The sequence below is a fragment of the Phaeoacremonium minimum genome (assembly GCF_000392275.1).
Source record: "Phaeoacremonium minimum UCRPA7 unplaced genomic scaffold PA7_03_scaffold_124, whole genome shotgun sequence".
NCBI classification, from domain to species: domain Eukaryota; kingdom Fungi; phylum Ascomycota; class Sordariomycetes; order Togniniales; family Togniniaceae; genus Phaeoacremonium; species Phaeoacremonium minimum.
Window position 1 is genome coordinate 48,986 of NW_006921031.1, and position 19,600 is coordinate 68,585.

At 52.1% G+C, this 19,600-nt stretch overlaps 6 protein-coding genes across 6 annotated transcripts; 3 read left to right on the top strand and 3 right to left on the bottom strand.

The window, feature by feature from the left end:
• Positions 1-3,256: 3,256 nt before the first annotated feature.
• Positions 3,257-4,391, top strand: UCRPA7_1642 (putative gti1 pac2 family protein; the record flags this gene model as incomplete). The annotated part of the gene is made up of 2 exons (XM_007914221.1): positions 3,257-4,219; positions 4,341-4,391. 2 exons carry the CDS (start codon positions 3,257-3,259, stop codon positions 4,389-4,391), a joined length of 1,014 nt encoding a protein of 337 aa, XP_007912412.1.
• A 2,034-nt stretch (positions 4,392-6,425) lies between these two features.
• On the top strand, positions 6,426-7,412 carry UCRPA7_1643 (putative phosphatidyl synthase protein; the record flags this gene model as incomplete). Its single annotated transcript, XM_007914222.1, has 4 exons — positions 6,426-6,442; positions 6,534-6,856; positions 6,954-7,200; positions 7,295-7,412. 4 exons carry the CDS (start codon positions 6,426-6,428, stop codon positions 7,410-7,412), a joined length of 705 nt encoding a protein of 234 aa, XP_007912413.1.
• A 372-nt stretch (positions 7,413-7,784) lies between these two features.
• On the bottom strand, positions 7,785-9,908 carry UCRPA7_1644 (putative mitochondrial protein; the record flags this gene model as incomplete). Its single annotated transcript, XM_007914223.1, has 2 exons — positions 7,785-9,741; positions 9,796-9,908. The coding sequence occupies 2 exons, from the start codon at positions 9,906-9,908 to the stop codon at positions 7,785-7,787; spliced, it is 2,070 nt and encodes a 689-aa protein (XP_007912414.1).
• A 3,728-nt stretch (positions 9,909-13,636) lies between these two features.
• UCRPA7_1645 (putative vacuolar protein sorting-associated protein 45 protein) lies at positions 13,637-15,473 on the bottom strand (the record flags this gene model as incomplete). Its single annotated transcript, XM_007914224.1, has 2 exons — positions 13,637-14,278; positions 14,415-15,473. 2 exons carry the CDS (start codon positions 15,471-15,473, stop codon positions 13,637-13,639), a joined length of 1,701 nt encoding a protein of 566 aa, XP_007912415.1.
• Positions 15,474-16,011: 538 nt separating this feature from the next.
• Positions 16,012-17,333, top strand: UCRPA7_1646 (putative mitochondrial outer membrane protein mmm1 protein; the record flags this gene model as incomplete). The annotated part of the gene is made up of 2 exons (XM_007914225.1): positions 16,012-16,049; positions 16,115-17,333. 2 exons carry the CDS (start codon positions 16,012-16,014, stop codon positions 17,331-17,333), a joined length of 1,257 nt encoding a protein of 418 aa, XP_007912416.1.
• Positions 17,334-17,761: 428 nt separating this feature from the next.
• Positions 17,762-18,766, bottom strand: UCRPA7_1647 (putative prenyl protease protein; the record flags this gene model as incomplete). Its single annotated transcript, XM_007914226.1, has 3 exons — positions 17,762-18,247; positions 18,307-18,687; positions 18,749-18,766. 3 exons carry the CDS (start codon positions 18,764-18,766, stop codon positions 17,762-17,764), a joined length of 885 nt encoding a protein of 294 aa, XP_007912417.1.
• Positions 18,767-19,600: the final 834 nt, after the last annotated feature.

Genomic DNA, 19,600 nt, shown 5'->3' on the forward strand with positions numbered 1-19,600 from the left:
AGCACCTGACTCACGCATCATTCAGCACCCGTATCCGAAGACGGGCAGTATAGGAGCCACCAGGGAAGAACCACAGGCCAATGACCTTGTAATGTGTGCCGCGGAGGAAACCGTAGTGGATCGTGCTGTTCAGTGCACTGGATGTGAGAGGGATCTCTACAGTTGAGTAGTGAAAGGGAGCACCCAACAGCCTCTTGTCCAAGTCTCCCCAGATTCACTTATACAGCTCGTTGTCGTCACCTGGCACGACCACTTGTAAGTCGAGCCACTTAGAGGCTTAGACAGTCACATTAGGCCGAGTATTCTGTGGCACCTCTGTGTACCCACATGCTAGTGTGCGCCACACCCCCTTTCTGCCATCATTATTCACATAAAGGGACGAGACCTCCATTTACGTAATATTCAAGTGCTGTTTTCCGGGTTGCCAATGAGGCATCGGCTCTTGCTCGATTCGAATTTTTTTTGTCTGTGCGGAAATCTGCTCATGAGAGCATGGGGAGCATGCCTAACGCTGCTGCTGGTAGAGTGAGTGGTGGTCATCATATCAAGTCATCCCGTGCTCAACCAAACGTACCGCCCGAACGGGCCACTCTATAATCTGACTTATCTCACCTTATCTGGGTACAGTAGGTGTGTGCAGGCGTGTGTGTGCATGCGGTAGTTATCGGCCTAAGTGCCTTTTTTTATGTAGTAATGCAAGAGGAAGAGTGGCTCGACAGGCTCGACAGGCTCGACAGGGTTTGGGCAGAGGTCTCAAAGGGGGGACCAGCTCCCAAGCTGTGGACGGATAGGGACTAGGCGAGGTACGATATCGCATTGGGGCGGTGCCACTCCACCCTTGGAATGCAAGACAACCAGGTACGTACTGCACCAGCGATCGGCACCGGCCTAATGAACAGCAGCAGGGCGTGCAGGGCAAGACAAGCCCATTTTGCATCTGCCGGGTTCAGTGCCAGCAAGTGCCAGTCAGTCACAGTCGGTGTCAGTTCACTGCAGTTTACCGGCCGACGAGGACGGAAAATCCAGCGCGCCGGCCTGCGAACGTCTGCATGCCAGACAGCCAGATCCCAGACAGCCAGAAAGACAGAAAGACGGGCCCAGAACCAGATGTCGACGGAGAAGGGATAGGTAATAATAGACGGCGGTTGTTTTCTGTACCTGTGTACCTGACCGTACCATACCTTACCTTAGACGGACAGCCCAGGACCTGCTCTCCGGCTTGGGCAGTCCAACTACCGAGTCCGGCCTATCCATCACCAGCAACAGCGAGCAAAAGCAGTCCCTCCCATACCTAGCACCAGCAGCAGCGCAGTGTGCCTGTCTGTCCGGTCTTGTCTTGTCCTGTCCTGTCCTGTCCTCTCTGGCTGTCCGTCTTCACAACCCACGGTCCAAGATCCACAGGCCCCAGGCAGTCCACACTCGAATCGATGGCTGCTAGCAGATGGCACCTATCTTACACTAGACTAGACGCATAGTACCTGAATCGTCGTCGATCGGAAGAGTGGAGGCCACCAGAACCACACGCACGCACATGCGCCTTCTTCCCCCCCTCTCTCTCTCCTCTCTTCACCCTAAGCTAGAAGCTAGAGAGAGCACCGACCTACCCATCTGCTCCTGTCTTGGGGTCGTTCCTACCTGTCCTGTTCATTCCTCCACCTGTTCTTGGGGGAGTACCTGCCGACTGTGACGTCCACCGGACTAAAACGGACGGAGCCACCAGGCCTACCTACCTTCCTATCTACCTTACTGCATAGTACTCTCCACTTCCAGTTGCACTTGCTTGCACTTGTACTTACCTTACCTCATCTTACCTACCTTGTCTTGCCTCTGCTCTTGCCGTATGTCGAAGACGGATGGTTAGGTCGGTACGTACCTAACTCACCTCACTTCCCTCGCTCTCCACCTCATACCTGCTGGACCTAAGCCGTCGCTGCATCTGGAGTTGAGAGAGAACCAGACGGGAAAGAGAGAGAGAGAGAGAGGGAGATACCTCACCTCGTACCTTCCCCCCGAGCTCTGGCCACTGGCCCACTGCCGCCCTACAACACGGTACCTCGACCCCCCTGGTCCTGGTCCTGCGTCGTCTTTCTGCTCCCGGCTGCATCACCCCTACCTCGAGCCTTATATTGCAAGACCTCGCTCTGGTGGGCTTCTTCCCCTTGATCTTACATCAACACGACTCTGTTATTCTTCCTCGCCCTCAAGCTTTGTCCTCATTCTTGTTGACTTTGCATCCCAGCTCATGCAGAGACCGGGCAAGGCTGCTTCATCTTCTTCTACAAAGAGACTAGCCATCTCATCCAACTCCACTCTCGTCTATTACACTTTTACACCTCTCTTCACTACCGCCTTCCCAACAACAACTCGTCTGGTCCCCGGTCAGTCCCCAGTTGCACCTGGAGCTGCATAGCTACTCCATCAAATTGTGTTGCAACAGCTTGGCAAAGCTTCAGTCCTTTCGAGTACCAGCCGGCCGCGCACGCCCGGACGTTGTTGTCAAGGTGTCGCCACCAAAGAGTGCGTTCGAGAAAGAGAGCTCCAGCGGAACTCACGGACAGACCTGCAGCACGGTCCCTCAGCATCGCAACTTGCTCTTGCTAACTCTTGCTAAGAGAAACTGCAATACCCCTCTTACGACCGAAATAGCTGTGCTCAGGGTCTGGCGCTCACAACCCAAGCTGCCAGCCTCTATCAACCAGGGTCAGCCGGAATTTGCCTTTCTCTGTTCCAGGATGAAAGTGCCTCTGGCAGGTCTTTACTGAAGTCAAAATACTTGCAACCACAGTCAGGGTACCTTGCAGCTCTCAAACTCTAAAGGGTGTTTTCCCCGACTGGACAGTCCTCTCCTCTTCAGATCATCAACAGTCCCGCACGCTGTTCAGCCCCATCCCAGGTGCAGGCACAGAAGGAACGGCAGTGCAGTATCTAAGTCACCGCACGCTCTTACTTGACCGCTCCTCGTTCTTCCTCTTCTCTCAGCCAACTTCTACCAATCGTTCTGATTCGCTTTCTTCCTCTCCCGATTCTTCCCTTGGCCTCGGTCGCTGCCAACGGTGTCTTTCGTTTCAACGCTCACTCTAATCTTAATATTTTCCTCTTCATCATCGCCTCTCGCCAACGCAGCAAGTACGATTTAGTTGCCAGGAGACGGGTCCGAGATACTCTTATGCTCTCTACGTCGATATTATAATACTAGATACAACACATACAAGGTCTCCTCGAGCAGCTGCCATAGCAGCTGATATCTCCAGTCACCATGTCGAACTCGACACCTCCCCAACTGCAGCCCACCTTCATCGGGCACATCAGTAGCACAATGGATGCACTGATTTTGTTCGAAGCATGCCTTAGTGGACAACGAGCCCATGTTCCCCGCCGGCCGCACGACAGGGAAAGAGATGAGCTGATCCGCAGTGGTCATGTTTTTATCTACGAGGAGAATGCATCAGGTATCAAACGCTGGACAGACGGTTACAACTGGAGTCCCAGCCGCATACTTGGCAACTTCCTCATTTACAGAGAATTGGAGAAAGCGTTCCCTCCAGGCGAGAAGAAGCGGGCAATGAAGCGTAAGAAGAGTGACAGCGGAGTCGCCAAGATCCCGCAGCCCGGCTCACGAGCAACCTCCGTCGTCCCTCCTGCAGGTATCGACAACAACGCAAACGGACGGGATTTGGAAAGGTCGCTGATTGGATCGCTGGTGGATTCCTACCCTTTCAAGGAAGGCGGCTTGGTAAAGAAGACGATCAGTGTTAAATGGAACGGGGTACCCCATCACCTTGTCTCCTACTATTCTATCGAAGACGTTACCAACGGAAACTTGACCAACCCGTCGAAGCACCCGGAGCTCAGTCAGATCATACCCCGATCCGGCCTCATTTCATCCCAAGACTTCCGAGTCCCTGTCGACCAGGAGGATTATGGCTATGACGAGCGAACAGGCCTCATCACCTATGGAATTCATGGACTTCCAGAGTATGGAACTCCCGGCGGCTCTTTGCCACGCTCCATGTCACTCCCTACCGTGAACATGGACCTGAACATGTACGGCGCAAACCCACATCACTTTGGTATGCCACCGAATTACCAGCCTCATCTCGATGTGCCTCCTCACCTCGCGAATAACCACTACATGCATCCTTCACCAAATGGCTATTCAATGGATCCGATGCGATCCCGTAGCACCTCCATGGCAACCATTCCCTACACCCCTCAACCGGTGAGCATGATGGAGTCTCCGTCGAGGCGGCAATCTTCAGCATATGAGATTGCTACATCAGCAGGCAGTGACCCTAACCTGGCATCATTGGCAACTATTCCGGAGACCAGACACTTATCAGGTCTTAACTATTACCAAGGCGCCTATCAACTTACTCATCGCCCTTCAGTAGCTATGTCGGCGGCTTCGGGATCTGACCTATTCGAGACATCCCGTGAGCTCAGCGCAGATCAGCTTCTTTCATTTGACAGGACACCTCAAGGGCTAAGTCTGGACGACGTCGACCGCAACTGGTTCTCAAACGACTTTAGCCAGAGTCATCTTCTTGGGGCACCACAGGCAGCCTGGCCACGCGGTGTTTCGCACACCTAGGAGGCGCGCAGGATGTCACAGAGTGAGCAGTGCAAGCCTGAGCCACAAGAGGAATTACACGGAGCAAAACGCGCAAAATCAGAAGAGTTTTTGAAGCCGGATAAGTCTCGCCATTGATACGCCGTTTATACTCTGGAGAAGAGAGGTTTCTCTATATCTAATTGGCGCAACGGTGGCACATTGAGGGCATATTATGGGGGCTCTGGCGTTTTTCAGGAAGCTATGGGGGTATATCTTTTGAACAGGCGTTTTGGTAAAGCTAGAGAGGGTGCTTTGGAGGGCTACTTGGGTCTTGAATTTCAAATTTGACGGCACCAGGAATTGGAGTTTGATCAGGAATGGTACTATTAGGGACATACAAGGTGGGCGGAACCAGTCGTTTACTGCACGGCCTCTCTTGATGTCTTCGGAGCACTTGTATCTAAGGTAGCATTACCAACTGGGGTTTTGAGAGGAAAGGGGCCCGGGGGGTTTGGCGCTCGGTGACAGCTAATGGGGATGAGACAAGAAACCCGCATCTCTCTTCCCCACTCTTTGGATAGAGACGTTTATTTCACTGCAATGAGTTGTTGAATTACGAAGCAGCCTATAAAGGACCTATTCTCGATGTGAGTTACGAGTCTCAAGATTAGTGAGGCGTGGCTGTCGTCGCCCAGCCTAGATTCGGATGTGTTTGCCGGCGAGGAGATTCGAGAGTTGTTAGATGAGGAGATGTAACCTAACAACGTTGAAGAGCGGCCACATGCATGGACATACAGTACGGTACCTTACCAACAACCAGATGCACTCCATCTGCCATATGTAAGCGCATCTTTTGGGGGATCGACTGGACTTGAACCGGCTTTGCATTAGTGCAGCGGCTTTTCACTCAGCTGCTGTCAACGCCGCCGACGCCTCAATCAGGCCACACGAGCACACTCCGGCCAGGGCTAGAGATGAGTGCTAAGCAATCCTGCAGTAGCTTGCTCGATCGTGGAGTAACTTGACGAAACCAGCGTTGAAAGGGAGCGGAACCCGGTTGCCGGCGTGCCCGGGGGTCAGGTAGGGACAGACTGTTAGTTGTCACAAATGTGATCTGTCGCGATCTTGAAGAACTAGACAAGGATGCTGTCGCCTATCTCTCTTCGGGGTTTGCTACAGCGCCCTTAGCGGCTTGGTGTGGGCTTCCGGCGCTGCATGAGGTGCGCCTCGGAGCCCGGGCCACCAACCGCGGCTGGCTGGTGCTGCTGTTGTGGCGTCGACAACGACTGACCAACCACTGTCGTCACAAATTTTGCTGGGTAAGCCATCCACTCATTCAACCATCCACCAGGCTCTTTCTCTCCAGTACCGCACCTACGTCTCTTCGCCAACACCGCACACTCAATCCAGGCGCTGTGAGACTCTCGTGCACGTGCACAGGGAGGGCGAAATATCGCCGATCGCCAGCTGGGACCAGAATTTAGGTCGGCGGATCATCGACTCGCTCTCGTCCGAGACACGAGCTGGAAGAGAGCGAGAGCCTCGGCATCTCGATTTGATAGCACGGCTTGGCAGGGTGCACCTACTTACTAAGGCTCCCTTCTTGAATGTCCGGTGGAATATGCAGCCGGTCGAGGAGGGACAACGCCTAAGATGCTGCCACCGTTGAGGATAGCTGGTTCCCGGCCGTGCTTCTCCGCCGCTCAGCTCCGGTCCTTGCCCGCTGCTGGCTTCCGCTCCGCGACTCATACGGCTCGATCCCCCGCTAACCGGTGCGGTCTCGGGGCCGGGCTTGTGGGATCAAACGGGTCGTTTGTGTCATCACTGCCGCTGAGACATGTAAGGTGCTTCTCTGTGACGATATGTCGTCCGAATGAGGACTCAAAGTAGGTTGCTCACAGAAGTTGGCCACTCTTCCATGACATCGACAAATCTTGGCGGTTGCCGCTGAAATTCTGCGTGATGCTAATACGAGTTTCAGACCGCCTGCTCCTCGTCAGCCAGTGCTGCGGAAGGTCCTGAGCTCTCTACCTACGGCGCGGGAGAACATTTACACCCTCCCTAACCTGCTGACGGTCTCGCGCCTCATCGCGGCGCCGTTCGTCGGCTACTGCATCCTGCATGACCAGCATGCTTGGGCTCTTGGGCTCTTTGCCTATGCTGGCATCACTGACCTACTTGATGGATGGATTGCAAGGCGATGGAACCTCAAGACTGTCGTGGGGACCGTCATCGATCCCATGGCGGACAAGACGCTCATGACGATCTTGACGGTTACCTTGGCTATGAAGGGTGCTTTGCCTGGTAAGCGTAAACCCAACACGGGGACTTCAAGCTCGTTCTCTGATGCTACAACCCGTTTGATTACGTGCTTAAGCTAATCCCGCTGTGTGTGTTTCAGTGTGGCTGGCCGCCATAATCCTCGGGAGAGATGTGGGCCTGGGCATCGCTGCCATCTACTACCGCTGGATCTCCCTGCCGCCGCCAAAGACGTTTGTCCGCTACTGGGACTTCTCTCTGCCTTCTGCGGAGGTGCATCCTACTACCATCAGCAAGTACAACACGTTCTTGCAGCTGGCGCTGATGGGCCTGACTACCATGGCGCCCGTGGTCCCAATGGACATGGCGACGTCATTAACAGCGATGCAGTAAGCCGTGTCCCCTCTCACGCCTCTGTATAGGGTTTTTGTTTTTTGTTTGGCTGGTTGGAGAGCTGTTTGACTAACACGGCAATTTTTCTAGATATATCGTGGCTACGACTACTCTGTGGAGTGGTGCAAGCTACGTCTATACCAAGGACGCAGTGAAGATTTTGTCTAAAGATGAAGTCAAGGAGAAAGAGGACAAGAAGGATTCATGAGCTCGTGGATTACTTCTATAAGAGAACTTCGACGGGATGATCGCTGACATTCTCCATGGCCAGAAATAGGCGCAGTGTATATTAAACATTGGTACATCGGGGAAAAGGCAACAAAAGAAGGGAAAGGACCAGGACCAAAGGGTTAACACATTATCAAGCTAACAGAAGCGTTTTCGCCTGATGTTGATTTATCAATCCTGTTGTGGATATTGTATACAATAAATACTCCGTCCAAAGCTGAACATGACTGGATAACTTACATGCGCCGTGACCGAGATGTGATCTTGCCATCCACCTTACTCCTTAAGGTTTTTTGTCGCTCTATAATTACCACTATATTCATACATCATCTCCACGTATAAAGGGATAGATCTACAGCTCAGCAACTCGAGCCTCTGCATCAAGGGTCTCCATGTCCTTCCCACTAGGCAAGGGGTCGGCCACAGCGGCAATGTCCTTGAGCTTGTCCGCCCGTTGAACATGTGCCAAGAGCCTGACACACCCCGCTGGAGTCATGCCCTCAAGCCGTCTGGCCTGCGCTAGTGACTCCGGTCTTGTAGCTTTCAAAATGGATTTCTCTACTATGGACAGCCCAAATATGCTGTCGTAATCAAGATGGGTCGGTAGAAGGAGGCGCTCGTCCTTTTCAAACCGATCCCGCTGCGACCTCTCCATCTGTACGTACGGCGCGTAGACCGCCTCGATACCGATACGGGCCCTTATCCGCGGCTCGAAGCCCATGATCTCCGGCGCGAGCGACGCCAGGTCTTCGACGTTGACGTTCGCGAGGCGCAGGATCTCGAAGCCGTCCCGCCGCCTGGCATTGTTCTTCGCATTGAACCCGGCCTCCTTCCACGCTTCCGCACCCATGGACAGAGCCTCCAGCGCGCCGCGCAGGTCCGCCATCGCCTGCCTGTCGTCGGTGAAGCGGCTCCACCGCCGGTCCGAGACGACGCCCCAGGCGCGGCCCTTCTCGGTCAGCCGGGTGTCGGCGTTGTCGGCGCGCGTGGACAGGCGGTACTCGCTGCGCGAGGTGAACATGCGGTACGGCTCCGAGACGCCTTTGGTGATGAGGTCGTCGATCATGATGCCGATGTAGCCGTCCGCGCGGGACAGCGAGACCGGCTGGAGGCCCTGGGCGGTGCGGCCGGCGTTGATGCCTGCTATGATGCCCTGCCCCGCCGCCTCCTCGTAGCCCGTCGTGCCGTTGATCTGACCCGCGAGGAAAAGACCTCTGATGGCCTTGGTTTCGAGCGTGGACTTGAGGCTGCGTGGGTCGACGTAGTCGTACTCTACACCATAGCCTGGTTGTAGCATGGTGACATTTTCGAGTCCGGGGATAGTCCGGAGCAATTGTTCTTGCGCCTCGGCAGGAATCGTCATAGAAAGGCCGTTTGGGTATATAACGTCGTTGTTAAAGCCCTCGGGCTCTAGCCAGACAATGTGCCCCTGGCGGTCTCCGAATTTGATGATCTTTGACTCTAGAGACGGGCAGTATCGGGGACCTTTGACGGACTCTCGAATGTGTATTGTCTTGTCAAGATTGGCCCGCACGACATCATGCGTCGCATTGTTCGTGTAGGTTGCATGGCACAGCAGCTGCTCCTCGGCACCCACTGTGTCGTTCATGTAGCTGAAGGGTACCGGAGGTTCGTCGCCAGGCTGCTCTTCAAGAATAGAGAAGTTGATGCTACCTTTTGCGAGTCGTGGTGGTGTGCCCGTCTTTAATCTCCCAAGCTTGAAGCCCGCGTCTCTTAGAGATTTGCTCAGGCCAAAAGTGGCGTCTTCTCCTATACGGCCGGACGGGTAGGCCTCCAGCCCGATGTGTATCTCTCCCCCCAGAAATGTTCCCGTTGTGATAACAACTGCTTTTGTTGGTAGGATCTCGCCTGACTCCAGTCGAACGCCAGTAATTTTGCTCTTCGCTCCATCTGATGTCTCGTGGTTATCTGCAATGACAATGTCGGACACACTGCCTAGCACAACGGACAGGTTCGGGTAGTTCTCCAATTCCTCCCTCATATGCTTCTTGTATAGCGCTCGGTCGATCTGCGCCCGCGGACCCCAGACCGCTGGGCCCTTCTTCTTATTGAGGACTTTGAATTGTACCGCCGACCTGTCTATCGTCCGCCCGGCAAGTCCATCCAGGGCATCAATCTCTCGGATAATGGTGCCCTTCCCTATGCCGCCGAAACTGGGATTGCAGGAGCAGGTGCCCAGGTTGTCGAGCTTTGGTGTCACTAGGGCCGTCCTTACGCCAGCTCTCGCAGCTGCAGCGCATGCTTCCGATCCGGCATGGCCGCCTCCGATTACCACGACATCGAATGGCCTGTTCCGTGTAAGTTATGTCGAACCGCAATGGTCGTCTGGTAAGAAAACACACCTCAGATCCTGCGCGACAGTCGCGAAGCCCCGTGCGCGGGTTGCGCGACCTGCTCGTCGTGCAAACAGCCTTGACTGCCGCCAAAGGGCTGCCGATCCCCACGTTTCATTCATGATTAAGATGGTTGGCGATCTCATGCGCGGAAAAAACCATCGTGAGGTTGAGTGGCAAGCGTAGAGATTCGCGAAAGTCCAGGACTCCTGAAATTTCCGATAAGATAAGGCTATCTCCACACCCTGGCGCAACGCCAAATCTTTAGCTTACACCTCAGTGGTCAGTGAATAGCGAAATAAGTTGAGCCGTCTCTCTGGCTGACCGTACACCGTTAATGGATTCAGGGTGCATCCAGTGCTCATGTAACCAGAGTAATACCATATCCTCTTGCCTCGTTCGTCAGACTCGGTCTATGTAACGACCCTTTGAGGTGAGCCACAGAACACCTTCAGGCAAAATTCATATTGACTCTAATGGCTATCTTGAGAATCCATTCAGAAGAGGAAACTGGCTCACTTCTGATGTTATCTAGAACGGTTCAATCGGAATGGCCGCGTCCATGTCAATAGATCGCTTGACCAGTAGCGGCTTTCTCTAATTCTGAGCTAAATTCTCTTCTAGACCAGCGCCAATCGGCTCACTGACAGGACAACCTCCCTGATAGTTGACTATCACCATGATGATTTAGCGTTTCAGGTATTGGATTCTAGGAGATGGATCACTTGTAAACTCCATTGTGCTCAGAAATGTTAACATTCTAAGGTGTTGGTAGAAGCTACCTTTTGGAAGTCGTCTAGATACTGAAAAGAGTACCTTGCATGGTAAAGCAAGTCATGCCAATAAGACTAACGAATCTTACAAGTGCTACACAAGCAGAATAGTATGTATATCTCCAAAGCGCCAGCTGATCGGGGCTTTCGACACGCACGCTAGACCAACTCGCTTCCATCTATACACCCCATTCTTCGGTAGCAAGCGTTCGATCAGTAGAGCATAAATATCCTCCTCCTCATCAACATGTAAGGGGAAACAATAAACCTCATTAGGCACATGGTCCGTATCAAGAATTATATCTCCATAGATGGGGCTTTGATCGTCCTCCCTTTCGTACAAGGCACCTTCAAGCCAGACACCACTGTCAATATCATCGAGTAAATCATCGTCATCGAAATCTAGGAGAATTCTAGCTGGTTTGATTCGTCCCTTAAGCATGAGCCACGCAGAAAATTTGCTTTCGGACATATTTCTTGCCATCGAGCTATCCTGTCCAGTATCGAATAAGCTGATCAGGCATTGACACTGGTGTCGACGGGCTTCATTCAAGACCCAAAACACGGGCGCATGTACACTGACCCAGGAGAATGATGGCGCGGATAAGGTACCTGAATAATCACTACCATATGGGCATCCACATCTGTACCAACAAAGACCGAATTCTAGTCGAAAAGTCCAGATTCCGCAGAGGTATTCCGCACCAATTCGTGGCTTTGCAAGGTTGATAATACCGGATAACGCAAGAAGTCTGTCCTCCCAAATAGAAAATTGCTTTTGAGAATATGGCTCAGCAATTTTCTTGTACCATTCAAAGAGAAGAAGATCTTTGTCTACTTGTTGTCTTTCCGTGCTCAGTAATCCGCATAGAGTTTGCAGTCTATCCCATTGGGAGTTGTAAGTGCGTAGGCCATCCTCTGTATCATAAGATTCTCGGCATTCCCAAACGAGCTGATAATTAGTAAAGTGCAAAATCCTCGGGGAGAGTACACGTTCTTGAAACGCCCAGCCTCTCGTCGATAGAGGCGAGTTTTCGATGATCTGCTCTAAAACTGGCCGGTTTGGAGGTCGATAAAAATAGAGCGAAGATTTCAGCTCATGTTCGGTGTACTGCGCGATACGAATTAATTTGTCCAGTTCCTCGACTTGAGAAATACTTTGGTCATTAAAGCAGCCAAGGTCGACACTGTCGGAAAGATCGACTGCAATGGTCAAGAACGAGTTGCCGTAAATCGAGGCCATATTTAAACACTCTGAATGCCAATCTGCTCGAGAATCCTGAATAATACATAATGCATCAACCCATAAATAGCGGAAATGTAGTTTACGACATATTTTAAACGCATCTTGTATGGTAAGTGGCATATCTTTGAATAGAAGGAGACGCTGGCGGCCGTCGAAATTTAATTTGGTCGTTACATATGATCGTGTGCCGCCATTCGAAGGACCCCAGCAATAACTGAGGGCCGCATAAGCGAAGGATTTTCCCTCGGTCATAAAGACAACGGCATCAAGCGACTGCGCATTAAAGAACTCAAGATCAATAAGTCTTGTCGGAGTTGGGGTGACTTTACGAATTTCCCCCGGCGGGATCATACTCGTACAGAGTGCTGCCTCAGGCGGAGATGGACCGGTATACCCCTTTGATGTGGCCTCAGCCTCATATATTGACTTGCAGCTTCTATGGCCAGAGATGCAAGTCTGTAGCCAACTCTCTGCTGCAGCGAAACTCGAAACCGAGTCTGTCGTCGTTACTTTCCGTTCCAGAAGCAGACGGAGGTTGGCTAAGGATGAGAATCTTGGTAAGCGGAAGCTGAAGAAGCTATGTCATTGACGCTGTTTTCATCCCTGGGCACTTACCTCTTGCCGTACCAGCCGGACTGCCAACGATATTTTTGTTTCTTCCAAATACTTTGCCATTAGAGCCAGACAGCGTCCATTCTTGGACGGAAACTGCGAGTTCCGCCAAAGGATCGCCTGTCGCACTCGATGATTAAGTTCGATTCGCGCAATAAGCTCGAGTTACTAACCTTCTTGAAGAAAAAATGGAACGCTTGAGCGGAAGTGATATTCTCGACTCCGGGTAATCATCATGGCGGTATTATTGATCGTGCTCAAGGTGCAAATCAACTGGCTGCCCTTGTTTGGTCTTTTCCCTTCAACGCAGAAGTCCCTGGCTTGCCAGATGAGCTCACACAGCCCACATGTCTTGGAACTTTTTGCCAAAGCTTTTGCGCTAGGAAGATGGTAATAACCGCGTTCTATTGCTAATGACTGCAAACTCAGCCCACTGCAGGCATTGCACACCATGTATGGCTCTACTTGCGAAGAGGGGGTTGCTAGCTCATCAAGAGTCTGGATTTGGGAAGTGGAGGAAGACCTTGGCAACGATACTTGGCTCTGTAATTGCTTTTCTTCCTCAGAAGCGAGTAAGCTTCCTTCCCTCTCAAGTGGACTTGGAATATCTGTTGAGCATAAACGATGTTGATGTTTTGATGTAGGCTGGAACAATAAGGAAGACGGTTCGCCTTCCCTACTCGCAAATGAAGGTTTCGCATCAGTAATATGGTGATCAACCAGAATCTCTTTTGTGGGCAGTGACATCTCGACTTGGAGAAACACCTCGTTCTAGGAGCGATGGGCTTCTTCTCTGTATGAAGGTTGAATGTTTTCGAGAGACGAACACACGAGAAAACATGGAAAATGCTAACCTACCTTAGACACTCAGGAAGAGACCGCTGAGGGATACGTTTGTCTGCCTTGTAGTTCGCCTTATAATTCGCCTTGGTGGGGGTGGCGTATAAGGGCAAGAATGTTGCTTCTGAATATCTGGTACCTTAGGTAACGATAGGAAGTGGACATGCAGACTATCGCTTATGGATGTCTGAGGTAGCTACCACGCAATGAAACTGATCTTATAGTAAAGCAGAGAATATGATTATTGGTAAGGCAATTGATTGTGGAGCATTTTCCGCCAATGCCAGAGCAAATTGGGTTTTCTCAAGATGAGATTTCGGGGCTCTTCGAGTTCAATGCTCTAGGCTTCATCATATATCATCATTAGTGCGCTCAGTAACTACCTTCGTCCTAACTCCTTTCTCAGACGGCCTGCAGCAGTAGTTGGCGGCGGCTCTGGCCAGGATGATACTGCATCATCCACCTCTTCTAGGAATGTCGCTGCATTATGTACCGTCGTACCACCTAGGACAACACGGATACCCGGAGACGACGCATTGATGCTTGCGACGACCTTGGCTTCCTCGTAAGTCGCTCCACCAACGATAAATACTACAATATCCTGCGGCTTGTCCCTTGTGGACCCTCCACCGTCCACAAAAGGGTACTGTTGATCCCTAAGCTTCCCCTTGATCATGTTTTGTAGAGTTGTCTCCAGTAGTGGTGAATGTTGTGTGTAAACATTTTCTACACCCTTGAGACCCTTGAACCGGTTCCCCGCTCCCGAGAAGATACCAGCGGACTCAAATATGTCTGAGATGCCGCCAGCAGCGTGTGACTGCTGAAGAGAGGAGTGGTAGGCCAAAAGCTTACTAACGAGATCGGCTCTTCGTGCAGAAACACCACCAGCAGCTGAGAGCAGATCGACCAGCATTGGTAGCGAGTTTGAAGGGTGTTTCTCGTATCTAAGGGCATAGAGAGCCACCAATCCGACTTTGTTGTCTGTTGTTACTGAGGGCGACTGAATGAGTTTTTGTACATTCTATTCCCATGTGTTAGTACCATCTTTGCGAAAGCGTCAGGGTTTTCAAACTCACCTTCAAGTCTGCGGCATGGTTGTCGTTACATGCAAGACTCTGCTCGGTTTCACTAACTTCCAGGAGGCTTTCACTACCTACCCTCCTGCTTAGCTCAGAGACCAACGTGACATGCTTGCTCACGTTTCCTGATAGCTTTCGGAATTCGGGATACTCCTCGATGAAGCGCTTCATGTCTGTGATAGACTCGATATTGGCGTTGTTTTTCGTCTTTGATTGATACTGCTCTACGTAATCTTTGATATTCCCGCCCAAATCGCCGAAGTTCAAGTACATGTTCTTCTTGAAGAATGGGTCCTGGTCTGGAGAAAGCACAATTTCTTTCAACTCCGGGCGAATCTCCGGGACATCACTCAGATCAACACGGCCATTGTGAATCCCTAGCAGATGATGAACCATTGCCTGGTAGGTCCATTGTGTCAATAGCGGGGTCACTGGGTCGTCCCTTCGATCAAGAACAAGGAGGATGGGTGGTGTGTCGACTTTTCTGAAATCAAAAAGCTGGTCTTCTTGGGTGATGTTGTATCGCACTTCTGTTGCCAGCTTCTTCGCTAGCAGACTGTTCTTTTGATACCTGATTAGGGGCTTTTTCTTCAACGACAGCAGGACTGCAATGAGTCCCTCCGTGGTTCTTTGCAGTGCGTCGGTGTTCCACATATCTGGGGTAGCACTCCATATCCGTTGCTGCGGAATGGACAGGCTGAAGGAGAAGAGGTCTGGATTAATGACAATGAAGTCGGCGAAATGCTCCTGAACGGCCTTGACAACCTCATGGTCATCTGCCTCGGCGAGGCGCTCGAGCGCGGACTTCTTCACAACATTGCTGAAGTAGAGGTAGTACTCTCCGTACTTGGGATCCCGAAGCTCATCAAGCAGGAATTGGATGGAGTCGGAAGATGGTCTAACGAAGCAGAGACACCGTAGATGCCTCATTTTTTCCCTGCTGGCGTTTTCCAGGCGGTCTATTAGGTAGACTTCGTGATTGAGAAGAGACGACTGTGTGATGGCGGTTGACACGATGGGTACCGTGTCTTTGTCCAGCAAGAGGATCTTCATCTTGGCTGACGGCGCTCCCGCCGCTGTATCTCCCGCTGACACCATCTTAGAGATGTAGCCGGACACAGCCTGCACTACATCCATCTTGGCAGTTGATTGCGAAGACGACGATAGCGTGTCTCACAGGCCTCCCTCAACCAGACTCCGAGGCAACCGTGGCCGATTGGGCCTACTGCTCTTACGCTCTGATGGCCGGGTCACAGTTCATGCACACCCAAGCGTTGCTGTGTTCTAATATTCGGGTGAGGTTCGATATATGAAGCTTGCCACTGTTGAGATTGAGTCGCTGAAGCTGGTGTTGATATGTGGAGTACCGCCTTCTATGAGAGGTTGCCTTGAATGAGTGTAGGTATGATGCGGCTGAGGGGTGGCTGCATCCACTGTGCCTTAGCTTTATTAGGGGTTACTACCTAGGTAGTGTCTGTGCGTAGCACATCCGTCATTCTAAAAGTACATCTACTTCTATGCCTGGTCGAGAGCTGCGCTACAATAAGTACTTTTACTTACTCGAAACCGATAACGATAAAGCTTCGATGCGGCGGGTACTGAAAATGCCCGCTTGTCGAGGCCGCGCTGCTTGCCTGTGCATGATCCTCGAGATCCCGCGAAGCTTTCGAACATCATGGCTTCCGAGATGTGCCCAACGAGGTCCGAACCAACGTAAGTGATGATCAATGAATAGATTTCTTCTATTCGAACGTTATGTTAACATGGCTCTTTTCCAGTTTGTCTTTCACACAAGGTTTGGTGGTTGGCCAGTTGTCAGTCGTGCTTTTACTTGCGGCATTCATCAAGTTCTTCATTTTCGGCGACCCTCCCTCCCCCGAGGTCACAGCTTCCTTGCGGGCGACTGAGCGGCGATCCAGAACTCTGGCACATAAGAAGTCGTTACTGAGCCTTAGGACAGCCACACGACCTGGCAGCCAGCACCAACAGCAACCTGTACTGAACAAGAAGAAATCGAGCATCCTGCGGTCCGGACCGCCAACCCTTACGATCGGTTCGATCCTAAACAAGACATACTACAAGGTGGACAGCCACCAGCCTGAGAGCTTGGACTGGTTCAATGTATTAATAGCCCAGACCATTGCTCAATTTCGGAGCGATGCCCAGCATGACGATGCGATCCTGACATCGCTCACGAAGGCGCTCAATGGGACGTCGCGACCTGACTTCTTGGACGAGATACGGGTGACTGAGCTTAGTCTGGGCGAGGATTTCCCCATATTCAGCAATTGTCGCATCATACCTGTGGATGATGATGGGCTTGCCTTCCCGCCAGGCAAAGCGTCCGACAAGAACATGGCCGAAGGCGCACGATTACAGGCTCGCATGGATGTGGACCTCAGTGACATGATCACTCTCGCCCTGGAAACAAAGCTGTTGCTCAACTACCCAAAGAGGCTGTCTGCGGTGCTCCCCGTTGCTCTCGCTGTCTCCGTAGTCCGCTTTAGCGGCACGCTGTCCATCTCTTTCATACCTAGCAACCCCTCTCAGAGCACACCTACCATGATGAACTTCAGCTTTCTCGATGATTATCGCCTTGACTTCTCTATTCGAAGTCTGCTGGGTAGCCGCTCCCGACTGCAGGACGTGCCAAAGATTGCTCAGCTCATTGAGTCCCGGCTGCACAAGTGGTTCGATGAGCGAGCGGTCGAACCTAGATTCCAGGAAATCGCTGTGCCTAGCCTGTGGCCGCGAAAGAAGAACACGCGAGGTGGTGATGATGTCATCATCGAGGCAGAGCGGTCAATGGGTAAGGCTAAAGGCGTTGACATTGGACGGGACCTAAGAGAGGAGGCGAGAAAGGAGGTAGAGGCGGAAGCTGATGCGAGGGCGGACAGGACGCAGGACTCGCTGAGATATAGGCGGCGTCCACGGGCAGAGGATGCCTTCTCCATGCCGGGTTCTATGCCCGGATTGAGCCTGGATTTACCGCCATAACCCACGGGTCCTTATGATACACCCCACTCTTCTGCTCAACTCAGTATCATACCTATCGACAAACCACTATTGGGGGGCGTGAAGCCTCAGCAGCGCAGCTTAGCCATCCAGTCACACAGGGCGGTGGTCACCAAGGCCGACACCAATCAGAATACCGCTGATATACGTAGGTCTGAGGGTAGATGGCAGTAATGCCTGGCTTGGGATTTTCAATGGCACTGATGCTAGAGAAGATATTCATCTCAGGGTTTGAGGTCTCTGTGGTGGCGGCCAAGTACCGCCACGCGCGATACTAGCAGCACATCGCTCAAGGGACAACCTCAACCCCCTTGAGGTCATGAGCTATTAAGATAGTAATAAACGAGCAAGAATCTTCAGACGCTATAGTATTACTCTAAATTTATCGCATGAATCGCTGAGCCACAGATTTATCGTACAGCCACTAAGGCATTCGAGCTTTCTGTCAACACCCAGAGGTTCCTATACCATAGAGCCGCGCCAGTCACCAGAAGAACGTAGTAAGCCGCAGTCCAAAGAACATTCCCCTTCTGCTCAGTTGATGCCTCCTGCGAGTAGCCCGAAATCGGCTGGACACGCCCCCAGACACGGGGTAGACCCATGCAGTTACAAAAGGCGTGCACAAGACAAATGGCGAGCAGGCTGCCGGTGCGGAGGTAAAGGAAGGTGGCGTAGGATCCGAACAGGGTGGTGTAGGCCAGCTGGAAGACGGACCGGAGAATGGCGGCCGCGATGGGGACCCGCGGATTCGTAATGCGGAACTCGTAGAAGTGGTGGACGTGCGCGAGCCCGAATATCAGCGGTGACATAAAGATGGTCCGGGTCACGGAGGTCCTCGCAATAAGCATCAGCGGAACCGCGGCAGACCTGAAGAGCACTTCCTCGGTCACGGGACCCTGAGAGATGTATGAGAATCTGACATGTTGAGAAAGAGAATATGTTGTTATGAGCTCACCGCTACGATATTCCGCCACGTGGTCCACTCATTGAAGAGCTCTTTCACGGGCGCGAGGGTTGACCACTCCCTCCAGCCGGCCTCGACGATGAGGTACTCGAAGAGGGGCCCGAGGAACAACACGGCCGTCAACAGTAAAGAGCTGGCCGTCTCGGTCAGGCCAACTGGCCAGTAGCCCAAGGTGTGGGCGGCATCATGGGCCGTAGCCTTGGCGACCCGGCAGAGGACCCAGAGGGTGGTCACGGAGCAGACGAAGCAGGTCAAGGACACTGACGTGATTCTCGCACGGATGACAGACGGTGCATCGCGCGAGAGAGTCGGCGAGGGCCGTGTGCGCGAGGACAGATAGAAGGGCACCACATAGATGAGAGTGTACAGGATCTAAGCAGCAGACATTCAACATCGTGTTTCACGTGTGGAGACCTTGTGACATGATACTTACCAGGAGTGACACCGCCATGGTGGTGCTGATGGGTGGAGGAGCCTCTGCTGGATTCATGAGATGAGGTTAAGCTTCGCGTCTCGATTCGGACACTTAATAGTCCCAATAAGCCCCGAAAAGGGCAGGTTTTCACTCACGCTGCTTTTTGTGGAAGAGGTCCGTGAAAAACGATCTAATGGAAGGCATATCGGCGGTGCATTGATCTGCGATGCAGCTCAGCCTATGGGAGAATTGATGGCGCCTGTGGTCTGGGGCGGTGGAGACTGGCGATGTTTTGATATCGACTGGCAAGGCTGCCCATGTAATAATAACAGCTGCGATACCCGATTCACGGCTCCCTGCAGTTCCCCGTGTGCTTGGAAAAGCCGTGCGGTCCTGGCTGGTGAATGTTGTGTTATTGCTGGAAATGGAGCCGTCACTGCATGGGAGATCGGGATGAAGCTTTTGAGTTTGGGTGTTATGGCCAACGTCTATTTAAGCGAGACATGGAAGACATCTGGCCTTAGCTAGGTAGGTAGATGTGGGTAAAAGGTGGCATGTCACGATGCAATACTATGGCCGAAATGGAGCTTGCGAATTTCAAGACAGAACAAAGGGATGGATGCCTTCCTCTTGCCTCATGGATGGAGGAGTGTTGTTTCCTAGTTGTCTCTCATTGCCCATTTCTTTTGCTTCTTCCTACCTAGCCTAACGAACATTTGGCTTAGGCGTCTCCCAATAGCACAATGCATGCATTCAATAATCAAGACGGCCGAGATACAAAACAACAAGTACCTGTTGCACCAGCAGATATATCTACGCAGTGTGCTTCTAAGTTCACCGGTTCTTCTACATGCACTGCATCTTTGGTCT